The sequence below is a fragment of the Siniperca chuatsi genome, linkage group LG20 (assembly GCF_020085105.1).
Source record: "Siniperca chuatsi isolate FFG_IHB_CAS linkage group LG20, ASM2008510v1, whole genome shotgun sequence".
Taxonomy (NCBI): domain Eukaryota; kingdom Metazoa; phylum Chordata; class Actinopteri; order Centrarchiformes; family Sinipercidae; genus Siniperca; species Siniperca chuatsi.
Window position 1 is genome coordinate 14,290,970 of NC_058061.1, and position 13,625 is coordinate 14,304,594.

A 13,625-nucleotide genomic window follows, 5' to 3' on the forward strand; every position below is an offset into this window, starting at 1 on the left:
CCTGCGTGCAGTCAATCGCCAGAATTCACTTGGACTGTGTTTGAACCATTGTAGAAAATAAAATGCAGAAGAAAGACCACAATGAGTGCATTTAACACTAATAATCTTAATGGAAGTTCACAAATAAATAATAAGTAGCTATAAATCTCAGCGATATCCTTGAAACTCATTGCTGAAAATAGCAGCCTGCCATCGGTTAAAAGACACAAACTATAAATCTCTTGGATTACAGTGATTTATCTTCAGTCTTGAGTGAGGCGGAGCAAAGCATCCTTTGATAGAAGCAGGCAGAAGAGTTGAGAATAAGTCTGGGCGGAGAAAGTTGCCGCTGGACGTTGCTTCTCACATGTCGTGTAGTGCTAGTGTGAACAGTGTCTACAGGACACATGCTTAGAAAATGTTAGTACCAGCGTAACAAACTTAATCTTTTAAGCCGACCGAAGAAAGTTAAGTAGTTGACGGCAGCTAACCGCAAGGAAGGAAAGGAAAGCAAGATTTCTTCGTAAAGAAGGTATTCGAATGAATGCATCTTTGTACACTTCTTTTTTGTCTCCACACTTGTGCACTTGTCCTTCGCTAGAGCGAAATAAGATTTCAGTAGCGTCTTTTCTTCACTGTTTTTTTGACAAACTTTTTAAAAAACGATTGAAAGTTGCTAGCTAGCCCACTTCACTCAAGACTTGCTAGGTGTATTGTTTTCTATGGCTAGTGTCGGTGCGTACACACTGTTGTCATGACAATGCTAGGGAAACTCAGCGCGAGGCACGTTGGGAGACAAAAGACACCAGCTTCAGTGTTCAGCTTGCTTTAAGACCTTCTCTCTCTCAACAAAAACTCCCTTAAAAGTTTACTAAAAATCTAAAACATTACTACAAGGAGTGTTATGTTATTCTCTTTTACTCCTCTGCATGAAAATATCAAAGCAAGACAGGCAGCTTTACTAACATTTAGTCATTGGTATCCTGTGTCAGTGGAAAGAAGAGCACATTGGGAGGTAAGGGGGTCAGAAGGATATGTGAAATCTATTCGGCTAAGGTGTGTCCTGTGTTTATATGAGACAAATTGTGACCCTGCTAGTCAGGAAAGGGATGCTTTTAGTCAGCTCTTTGCTGTTTCATGGCCAACACACATGTGGAAATGACTGGCTTCCACAATAGAGAGTGAACAACACAATTGTCTTAGGGGAAAAGGAAAAAGATGTGTGTGTGTGTGTGGGCGAGTGGGGGGCAATGCTCAAATGAGGCACAGGGTTGGTCATTGTATGTTTCATAGGGCATGTGTGTGTAGATGGTGGTAAGGGTCAAGGTCACTTTACATGGTCATCGACTCATGTGAGGACATGAGGGGGCACATGGGGGGGGTGTTCTATTTATGTCACTACTACAGATGTTACCACACACATATAGTACACACACCCAGACAGAGCAAATCCGGCAGCTATTGAGTGTGGCTAATGACAAGCAGGATAAGCTCTTCCCTCTGATGACTCATGATTATACTTGTTTACAGTCTTGTGCAAGGAAGTTTTCACAACTCCAGATGCTAAAAGATGACAGTCTCATGGACCAGTGCCATACCTGTCGTTGAGTGCAACGCCAGCAAAATATCCTAACATCAGCATCCACTCCTACTGCTCATACTTAAAACACTGGGTGGCCAAAACACTAGGAATACTAAACCACACCAAAGTCAGGAAGCTTCCTGTATTTAATTATTATAATCCGTATATTTTATAAATATAACTGCCTCAAATTTTTCTAATAACTAATATCTCTAATTATCCATGGAACTTAAAAGCATAGTCACTGCATTCTGTAGCACCTTTATGTCAGATAAACAGTAAATCATTTTTGACCTTGAAATAGGAATTTCATTAATTGATTAATCGTGTGGTTTATAAAACGTCAGAAAATAGTAAAGAAATACCTATCATAATTTCCTATAGCCTAAGGTGACCTCTTCAGATTGCTTGTTTTGTCCGACTAAAACCAAAAGATATTCAATTTGCTATTACATAAAATGAAGAAAAGCAGCAAATATGCACAATTTAGAAGCTGGGACAAGGGAATGTTTGGCATTTTCACTTGAAGAATTACCCAAACGATTAATCGAGCTTTGAAAGGTTGTTGGATGAATGTGTGTCTTTTAGAGGTGGGAACCATTGCGTGTCACATTTAATATTATTACCATGTGTTTTCCATGATAATGATGGGGTCATAATACAGAAAATTATATGGTATACTGATACTATATACAAGTCAAGCATCAGTATACTGTGTAACTGGTGATCCCGCTGTGACACTGTGGGAAATTAATTTTGATTCATTAAACCAGATATATGAAAAAAAAAACATGTTCTTTTTAACAAATCTACATAACAGTAGCATATATATGTGTGCCAAACTAAAGTGGCAAAAGGCTGAAATGCTAAAGAGCAGGACAATTACAGTTAAAATGTAAGTAAGGATATATTTGTGATACTAAACTTTTCAAGCAGAACAAAATAAAACTTAAAATATTGAATAAAAGCAGAAATTCTATCTAAATGAAATCCACTATACATACAGTATGCTTAATAACAATAGGTATAAATTACAGTCACGAAATTGATTCCAATCATATGAATTATGCATTAAAAGATAATATATGGCAACATATTGCTGCATTTATAATTTGTCCTGCCAAGGATCTGTGTCAGCCTTCCCTCTCCCCTGTGTGTTGGGGCATGCAGCCGCATCTCCCCAGTCTGGCTTGGACCCGCAGGGCCTGGGAGCACACTGACAAAGACACTTAAACATACACACACACTCATTCATATACTCATGCACATGGGGCTACATGAACAAGCCTACATCAAAGATACATCTGTTTCTTATGCATGTTTCATGGGACAGGCAGGCAGTGGCTGGCCACTGCTCTAAGTTACAGCACAGATTAGTATGCTTGACTAGGTGGAAGCAAAGCCGTGACTGTGAAGGACTTTGGTGAGGGAAAGAAGGTAGATACAGTACAGATATATGAAAAGAGAAACGAAGCATGTGGAATGTGTTGAATATTTGCTTCTTGTCTGTTTTTTATACTTCTGTTATAAATGACAGTTAGATGCACAAAACCAGGAGTTCATAGAAGAAAAGGTTTGCTTCTGTAGCACTAATTATATGATGACCAAAATGTAGCCACCGCTAATGCTAAGTGAATGGACATCTGGATAGAACCGCAGCATATCATAAAGCTGAGACACTAGTGAGTTAATAACTCTTCCTCTGTTGTGCAGTTGTCTTTTGTCCCCGCTGTTTGATGTATTGTTAGCCTTTTCAGCTGTTTGCAGCTTTGTCTGGTTGTCAGTCTGTTGCCCAAACTTTGCCATTCTGGGACACAGTTACAAAAACTGTATCAGCCACTTTCTCAGACAAGGATTAAGCCCAATCCAAGGACATTTAGGAAATTGCTCAATGAATGTCTCTTTTTATTTTTGTCTGTATTTTGTAGGCTTGTAGATCCTTTCCATGACATATCAGTCTGAGTTTAGTTTAGTTGGTGAATTTGCCACAACCGACAAATCTAATCTAATGCAGTCAAATTAGCCAACACTATTTTCTTCTTTCTAGATGAATGTATTGATCATTTATATAAAAATGAATGGCATATATAATCTTTAATGTCTTAAAAACAGTCAAAATATCCAAAGAAATAAAATTTACAATGATATTAAATTAAGAAAAGTAAGCAATCTTCAAATTTCAGAAGTTTTAAGTAGCAAAGTAATCAATTTAAAAAACTGTCTGATAATTTTCCTGTGATCGATTAATAAACTAATAGTTTCATCACAAGTCATGTTTGTCTTTTAATTCTGATGACAACCAGAATTGACCTTGCAACACAATGCTGCACTCACTGTCAACATCCACTGTCTTTGCCTTGCCAGGATTTTTCTATCAAATCAGTGAAAGCTGGGTTTGGCTGCTTATCAATTTTGACTGTAGCGGATCTTGGCGCAAGGAGTTATGCGCATCCCAAATTTAACTGAAGTTCACCTTTCAAAACACTCAGCACTTTGGATCAAGGGAGCGTCCCGTCGGTTCAACTCGACAGTATGTTTCCGTTCTCGCCAGATGTTCTGCTTAATTAACATGCAGGCTTGGGGGCGAGAGAGGTGTCACCCATACACAGTTTATCCAGGTGCTGCAGCTCTGCATAATTACCTCACATTAACACGAATAATATTAATTAGGTTCATGGTGTGTTTCCTTGAGTGAGAAATAGGTCAGTGTTATTGGTGGATAGAAAGGTTTGTAGGTGATGTTTAAGAAAGTCTTAATCTTAAAGCTTTCATGCACATTCTATTGAATTGAGTTTCGCTGTGTGTGTGTGTGTGTGTGTGTGTGTGTGTGTGTGTGTGAAGAACATAATAGAATATATCTATGCCATGAAGCACATTTAAAAGTCAATCAATGTCACAGCTGTTCAAGTATGTACCAAATGTAAAAACCAAACATAAAGTAATAGTAGTAATAATCCTGACCAGATTTATTTGCTTCAGCACTTCATATTCTTGTCTAAGTAGAGGGACAGGGTCCGGGGTAGTGATTGTGAATACATACAGGGAAACAGAGAAACCAGGGCTAGCTCTGTTTCCATCATAAATCACACAGTATGAAGACGACTTTGAAACTCAACACCTCAAGATCTGAGAGGCCTACAGAGGCCCTTAAAGAGACAGAAAGAGGGTGACAGGGCAGACAAAAGACAAAGCTATGGTTTGAGTGAGTGATTGCACATCTTGTATGTTGAAATGTATGCTGAAAACTCCAATTTTAAAATGAGTGATGATTTTGATGAATGAGTGAAAGATAGCATACCCAATCTGCTTATTCATCATTTTATCATTCATGTCTTTCACATACTTCTAGGTGTATGCTAACTGGTGCCAGGCTAACACGTGTGTGTGTGTGTGTGTGTGTGTTCCCAGGTAATAGCCAGGAGTCACACTGTAAGAGGAGGACTACCAACCCAAACCTGGGAGCCACTGGAGCCCCAGGGTGCTGGAATGGAGCAACTCATAGAGTAAGAGAGATTATGTCTTTATTTGTCATATTTTACAGTTGGTTTTACACAGTTTGTTAACATGTTTTATTGTGTTTTCTAAATGAACTTCCTGTCTCTATTTTGGGGCTTCCTGGAACTGTTGTTGTCCACTGGAGAAGCCTTTCAGCTATATATACTAGCAGATTGCTTCAGCCCACTGGGTCTCCCTTTCTACCCAGTAGTTTCAACTATATATATCTCAATCCAAAGCCATTAGTTTTCTAAAAGCCATTTAGGAGGCAGAACCTTTTACAAGACTCCAATTTAACAGTACTGGCTTGAAGGTTTGTATTTAAGTGTTTGTGTGAGCTGAGGTGAGGACATTTGAAAGGGAACATGATGATTATTCTGACTCTCTGTCTGTTTGAAATACAACATCTTGACAGAAATTGAAAACAAGCCCAGTCGCATTATTCTATATGGACAACTCTTTTGGCAGCTGGTGACATCTAAACAGATGCTCTGTGTTTCTCCGACCTGTCTCTCACTGTTTTAGTAGGACAGGTTGATGAGGTGCTTGAAGGTTTACAGCCCAACATGTCTGGGCATTTTGAAAGCCTGTTATTTTCTATTTTTAGCAAAACAGGACTTATCATCATCCAGTATGCAAAAGCTTGCAGTTTGATTTGATGAATGGAGTTTCTGGGGAGTAAGTCTTACAGCAACAGTGAAGCAGGGAGGGCAGGGAATACAAAGAAACCTGCATATAATCATGAATACACTTCGGTAGCAGTTGCACACACAAATCATGGAGGCACACAATTATACATAAACTTTGTAGACCACAAACACAAACATTCCTACTCTATGTCTCCCTTTCAAGCAGTGAGTCAGCAGAAAGATTAAAAAAAAGCTTGGGAATGATGCCACAGAGGAGCGATGTATGAAGGCAACCTTTTGCTGTTGGGGGATGGGGATTTATCTAACCCTACATGCCTTCAGTCCTCCTTTGTGAAGGAACTTTTCTGATCAACACTGCTAGACTCGAATGATATATTCTGACATCTATTGATCTATCTATCAATCTATATATCTATCTATCTATCTATCTTGTACACGGCTTTCATTATGTGTTGTTATTCTCCATCAAAACCTGCTTTTCTTCTTTCCTGACATAGTAACTTCCTTTGCAAATATATCCCTAGCCCTCTTTGTCAGTGCTGCTGTGGCTGGGCAGAGTGTGATAAGAGCCATGGGAGTTGTATCTTCTTGGCTCTACTGCATGTCCTATTCCTTTCTTCTCAACACATTCTGCAGATAGCAGGAACAGGATTGGCATTGTGATTCTGGGATGTGTACATACAGTAAGTACTGGGTTTCTCTGTGTGTGTGTGTGTGTGTGTGTGTAACTGTGCAATCAAGTATGTGTGTGTGAATCACAAACTCCTCACTTGTCACTTTATTATATCTCTCACCGGCACGAGTAGCTGCAGCATGTATAATTCATATCTGTGACTGTGCCTAGGAAGGGATGCGTGCTTACATGCTTTCCCTCCTACTCACTACACCTCAACCTGTCAGGTGAAGCCATTCATTTACAGTTTGTCAGTAGTGGCCCCCCTCATATCTCATGTTGACCGTGACACATCACTGATGAATCACCCTCCTCATTATCCGACGCCCCCTGGCTCCTATGCCAACGTGACTAGCTTTCTCTTAAGAATGAGGTTACGCCACCGACCTGCCGCTGCACCGTGCCAAGGTGTGGAGTGTCAGCGAGGGGTTCCTGACTTGTGCAACTCCGCTCTCCTCTCTGGCCTGTGACTCACTGGTGAGTCATCACAAGAGGGAAAGGCACCCCCATGCAAGTGCACACACACATATACTCGTGCTTGTAGCTGTACACATTGTGCACATGTGCACACAAGCACACGCCTTCTGTGTTGCTAGACAAACTCTGTTGTAGTCACAGTATGTTGATGATCATTGTGGTGTGTGTGTGTGTGTGTGTTTGTGATATCTGTGTACACCCACAGACATCATATGTCTGTCCTTCCTCTCTCTTTTTGAGTCCAACTACACAAACAACGCACACACACACATCCGCACACACACCATTATTTATAATAATCAACATAATAGGGTATATTGTAATAGAGTTTGTCTTTTTCAGATAAAGAGCAAAATACAGAACCAGTAATTGTTTGACATTTGGTACATTCCAATTACTGTTCTGTTTACGCAGCCCTGATAAGAGAAGGCCAAGCATAATGAGGACATGACTGATATTTGTGGTAAATTGGGTTCACAGTGGTGTGTATTCAGCCACTAGAGGGAGACACAACCTTTCTAACATGAAAGGTTGAGTTCACGGAGTGAATGGTATTATATTATTACCTTCACATGAATTTGATGTTGACTATCAAAACAGCATCACATTTCACTCTTACTGTAAATTGACAGATTTTTTTAAGGATTGATATTTGTTACGTGATTGATGTTGCCAGTGCATAAATGAACTCAAGTTGTAGCAACAATGTGATTGCAACAGTATTTCATATTTCAAACATCTAAGTTTGGGAGAGTGGGCGATGATGCCACTTAATTTTAATGCCTCATAACATCTTTTTTTTTACATTAACATTTCCTCTGTCTCCATGCAGTTTTGAACTCCTAAGAGGCTCATTTGCTGATGTGGATATTTGTTCTGATAGTCAAACACAAATAAAATGGAACTTTCATATATGAAATCAGTCAGATGTTCCTGAAGGAAGTGTGGCTCAATATTAGATTGTACTGTTTAATATCCCATGACGCAACCTGTCATGGCTTGACAGTTAAACGCAGGTGTGGTGACAGCTTTGTAGAAACCTCATAATTTTCCAAACTCTGTATCACAATTTCACTTGTATTACAAAGATCACACTGGCATTTACGTAAAGGGGACCATCATCAGAAATTCACATATCCAAATTGTCATGTTACAGTAAAAGGAAATGGCACGCTATCAGTTATTCCCATGGGATACTATACAGTACCACTGCTTTAGAGATAGACATTAAATCACAGTTAAATATGGTGTTTAGATTCCTCCCTTTCCTTACATGTTTTCCAAGAATACATCTCTTCTGTGAGACGGTGTAGTCCCTCATTCGTCCAGGAGTGTTCTCCCTGATGCCCCCCCTGATCAGAGCCTCTGACATTAGATTTATTCACACAGCCTATAATGAAATCTGTGTTGGGAAATTGACATGTAGCTATTTAAAGAGGTAATGGCTACAGTCTATTAGGGGACTTTACACAGTATATCTGCATTTCAAAGAAACCAGAGGCAGGGGGCTGATCTGGAAATCAGACTCTTCAAAACCCCAAGTGATGTAAAGTAACTTAAAGTAAAGTAAGTAAAGAAAAAGATTGTAAAGTAGACCGTAAAGCTCACTTAGGCTGCTGGTTTGTTGAATGTGCATTTCTAGAGGATGAGTAAGATAATGCTTGTCACAAATATCATTAGGCTCTTGCATGCTTTATGCATTTGTGTGGGTTTTACTCATTTACTCAAAATGCATTCTCACTATTTACCCAGGGATCATTATAACCAAACTACAAGCATAAAACTTTACACTTCTACACACCCAGTGACTGTGTCTGATTCTCCAAAGCTGTGCGAACAGCATAGCTCGAAGGTCTCATGTCTGTGTCTGCAGACTGCAGCACACTGTAAAAACCTTCTGCAAACACTCACATGTGCGCGTGCCTACAGGCTAATACATCCTTAATCCTTCTTATTGTCTTATTCCTGTTATCTCTTTCTTGTTATTATATCTTTTGGTGTGTATGTGTGTGTGTGTGTGTGTGTGTGTAGCTAGCGTCAGATGAAGCGGAGCTTTGTCACAAAACACGAGTTACTCATCCAAAAGAGATTCTGGTTGTGCTGTGATGTTGTGAACACCACTGAACACCATTTCCCGCCGAACACTCCGCCTCCACATATACACATAAACACAAATGTATACAGCAGCGACAGCCTAATCACTCTCCAGACAATGATGACAATGAGAAACGACACACAGCACAGTTCAATTCTAACTGAACTGCCGCATAATGAATCATGGAGGGCGGTCGGCTGGACATCAGACATGAGCAAAAACAGAAGCAGTGGTTGGCTTCCATCAAAACAGTGTGTGTGTGTGTGTGTGTGTGTGTGTGTGTGTGTGTGTGAGGAAATCACTGGAGTGTTTTAAAATGATCTTTGAGATGTTTATGTAAGAGAAAAACAATGACAGCAGTGAATATATTGAGTGGCTGTGTGAGTGTCAGTCACTTGATTGAAAGGGAGAGAGAGAAAGATAGAAAAAAGAAAGAGACAGTGTATTTTTGGGAAGGAATAGTTGCCCTCTAGTGGTACTGTTTCTGTCTCAGAGAATTTTTTTTGAATTTTCCACAACAGGTTTTATAAAAATCATATGTTGGGGTACATTAAAATAATAAACATTTCAACCTATCCTGATTCTGCATATCCATTGTGCGTTTATGGACAAAGTGGTAGCCAGCCCTGCTTAGAATTGAAGTGTCACATACAACTACTTAACCACACATACTTGGTAAAGTTAATTTCATTGCATAGTGAAATGAATAAAATCCTGTGGCTGCCTGGAAGTAAAAAAAGCACAATTAAAAAGACGCTACAACATGCTTTGTATAAAAGGTTAGCAGTGACTGTAAGCAGGAAATATTATAGTAAATGGTTAAAATGTCAAAACATTGACACAGTTGTTGCATGTAGTCCTGATGCAGTTCTGCCAGATACAGACTCTGAATTGTATGAAATCCAGTGGATGTTCAAAGAGACGTGAGAGCAGCACAAGATTTAATGTGTGGCTCAAGGACATTTATACACATTGCTGCTATAAAGCTTGTGTGTGTGTATGTGTAAGCTACACCTTAAGACCTCAGTGAATTCCCCCAAGCAGAATTGATTCGCTCTCTAATCACTGGGCATTAAGCTGGAAAACCTCTAATAAGAACAGGAACTTTCAAGGAGGGGTGGAAAGATTGGAACGCAAATAGGATCCTTGGGAATATTTACATAACCCAATCCTTCAAGTTTATCATGTATATGTATGAACTGCATATACATGCATATTCAGTATATACTGTATATGCTTGTGTTTACATAGTGGTCTATGTATATGCTTGTGGTTTTTTTATAAACAGAACGTTGGACTTTATTTTTTTAAATGTAGGGCTTGGAGGCCAACCTCTTTGGACACGAGTATGGTTGTAACATCAAGAAACAGTTTTACCTTGCATTCTGGAAGCGATGATTCATAAGCAATTTTAGAGGTCAAGGAGTTAAAGGGAGTTTAAGAGAAGTTAAAAGTCAGCAGTCAATACTTACATTGCCTCATCTTTTATTCAGACCAGCCCTCAGGACCAGAAGCTCTCTAAATTGCAGTATGTCAGACTGGCATTATGCAGACTGGGAGGGGCAGGGCGCTCTCATAGAGTGAGTGAGGTAGAGATGGATAGACAGGTAGGAAAAGAGGGAGTAATGGAGGGAGAGAGGAAAAGAAAATAGGCATCTGGTTCCAAGTCCTCCAGGCAGAGCATTTCCATTTTTCTCTGAAGATGATTCATTTAGAGAAATATGGCATTCCACTGTGGTGTGTATGTGGATGTGCATGATTACCTGTGTGTTTGTGTCTGTGTGTGAATGTATTTAAAGAACAGTGCTCATTTAGTCCTTTTAAAGAGCAGTGCTCTATTCAAAATACAAAATACATACAGTTTTAAGCAACTTTGAGCTATGTTAACTTTGTTTCCATTACAACAAATGTTTTTAGGAACTTGCTTTGGTGACGGATGGAGAGGGCAACATACAACAGAGCATACTGATATAACCACAATATAAATAGACTATTGAAAATGCACAAAATACCATATATAAATACAGGAAAAACAACAAGTTAAAGGCGTGTACCTTAAAGTGCCAAAGGTTTACTGCTCAAGAGTCGAATAGCCTCAGGGAATGTTCTTCTTTTGAACCTCTCACATTAAAAACAAAGCACTCCATATCTCCTCCCTGAGGGCATTTCCTCAAAGAGGGGAGATGTTGAACAATATACAGAGCCTTTTGGTGAAGCTGAAATTTATAAAGTGAAGAAAGAAAGTGGTCAGGCTACCAAACCAAACTGTTATAGAGAAAGTTGGCGCACTTCACAGCTTATCATTGCTTTCGCATATAAGGTTAGCAGAGACTCTTTCACATTCTTAGCTGGGGTCCTGGAAATTAGTGTGCATTTGTCTGTACCCACACTTTTAACTAAAAATCTTTCCTGTGAGCCAGAGTAAGATGGGCTACAGACATGGGGTCAGAGGTGGTCGATCATTTGACTGCGCTAAGCAGCTCACAATTGTTAAAAAGACATACAAAACAACCAACCTCATATGTTTTAGGCAATTTACTTCAAATTGCATGTACATTACTACTAGCCATTTCCCAAAGCATGCTACTTCATATTTTCACATCTTCCAGGCAGCCATTGGTTATAGCATGAGGGTAGAGTATTAAAATCAACTAACATAACAAAAAAAAAATACTGTAGATACTGCAAGTTGTCCATAGCTGTGAGCATTTATTCAGTGTTTCAGAATGCATTGTTTTCTGAAGTTGTCCCAATTGTGGCACAATACCATGGATTGCAGCCCTTGTTAATACATTTCCTGCTGTAATGTCTCAATTTGTGTGCTGTGTAAAAGGCTTATTGTGAAGCAGATTATTGTTTTTCAAACTACAACATTCACATTTAAAAAAAATGTCACTTAACTTTGAAACAAATTAACATAAGAGAAAGAGTACATGGCTAACCAAATTACTTTGGTTTACATTTAGTATTGAATGAAACTTGACAGAAAGCATTCTGACTCTGCTCAAGAGCAAACATGATTTTTAACATTGTCTCTTTATAACACAGTTGTTGTCAGGCTAATGCTCCATTAGCTTTAAAGAGTGATTCCTCTTGTCTGATGAACACAAATGTATGTCTCTGTATGTACACATATTAGTGTATGTAAATGTGAAACTGTATGACTGAGAGGCAGAGATTTTATATCCCTGAAGTTTCCTTTTTGCCAATACAAAATATGTCAGTAGGGGATATGAATCATGCGGAACCCAGCTGTTGTTTGTTCCTCTTTGCTCACCCCTTGAGCTGGTTACAGAATGTACCAGGCAGACACACACACACACACACACACACACACACACACACACACACATGGATAGACACATGTCAATAATTCTTAAAAAATCTCTGTGAACTTGAATTGAAAGATGCTAAAATGCCAAGCTCCTCTAAATGTGTAGGAATATGTGTAGGATGGATGATACACCTGCCAAAATGCTGGATAAGCTTACAGGAAATGTTTTTGACTATAGGCTATTGTAATTCATAGAAATATACTGTGTTTATCCCTGAACTCTATAATTTACATTTCAGTCTGAAGGTCTTCTATAAATTACTAATTTGCAGCTGTGGATTTTTTTTCCAAAAAGGGTCATGACAGAAAACATTTGAGAACCATTGGCCTAACCTACAGCTACCTCCCATAGCAGGTAGCTGTAGTTGTAATTAGCTGTAGAACCAAAGTGTTGTACCAATTTAACCTTTCTTAATTACTTCACATACTGTATGTACTATATGCAACTCCAAAAGGAGTACAAGATTTTTATAGGGTTATGATTAAAGAGGTGCTGAGGGTAGACTAGGAGAGAGATAGACAGCAGAGAAAAGAAACTTAGAGCTAAAGGAACAAGTGACTGATGATAAGAAATAAAAGAAAGGAGAAAGGAAAGGGAAGAAGTAGGGATGTCAGGGCCGCAACACACACACACACACACACACACACACACACACACACACACACACACACACACACACACTCACCTGCACAGAGGGAGAGGGAGATTGTCCTGGGGCTGCTTGGCAGGGCCCTTTACTGTTGACTCACAAAGATGGTGGCAGTGTTCATCCTCAGCGTGTGGTGTGTCTGAGTGTGTGTGTCTGGTTCTATGGAGGGTGCTTATCATTCCATGCAGATATAAACGATTCTTCTGGTGTGCTCCAAAATGATGGTGTTCATTTTACTGTGAATAACTTCTGTGTGTGTGTGTGTGTCTCGTCTTGTGAATGGTCCTGTCTGACTAATCCCAGCAGGGAAGGCTGCTGAGTGCTGCCACAGTAATTACAGGAAGAAGCTTTCTTAAACTGTCTCTCACTTTCTCCATGGCTGGCTGTTTCTCTATTGTCAAATGAGCTGTAGAGTGGAATGATGTATCAAGGTGTCTGCAGACTGAGCGCTTGGTGAATATTTATTGTCAGTGTTCAGTATGTCACAAGTCGGTATTGATTTCACATTCATGATTGCATACATGCTCCATTTGCACATTATAGCCTGACAGACAGGGCCGTAGTACAAAATTCTGGACCCTGTACATAGGCATTCTCTATGGGCCCCTCCCCGCATCCATGGCTATTCATTCTAGTGTCTTTGTGGGCCGTCCTCACATGAGGTCCCTGCATACTCAGTCCCCTTTGTCC

The 13,625-nt window shown here is 39.5% G+C and overlaps 1 protein-coding gene across 2 annotated transcripts in view; it reads left to right on the plus strand.

Annotated features, from left to right (window-relative positions):
• The first annotated feature begins 277 nt into the window (after positions 1-277).
• Positions 278-13,625, plus strand: part of LOC122867693 (ankyrin repeat and fibronectin type-III domain-containing protein 1) — a 137,448-nt gene continuing 124,100 nt past the window's right edge. The window contains exons 1-2 of one of the 2 annotated variants that reach the window (XM_044178812.1): positions 278-511; positions 4,970-5,064. In XM_044178812.1, coding sequence (XP_044034747.1) covers positions 5,048-5,064 — 17 coding nt within the window. In that variant the 5' untranslated portion in view covers positions 278-511; positions 4,970-5,047. Of the gene's footprint in view, positions 512-4,969; positions 5,065-13,625 lie in introns of those variants that run through there. The other variant, XM_044178816.1, reaches the window with a different exon arrangement.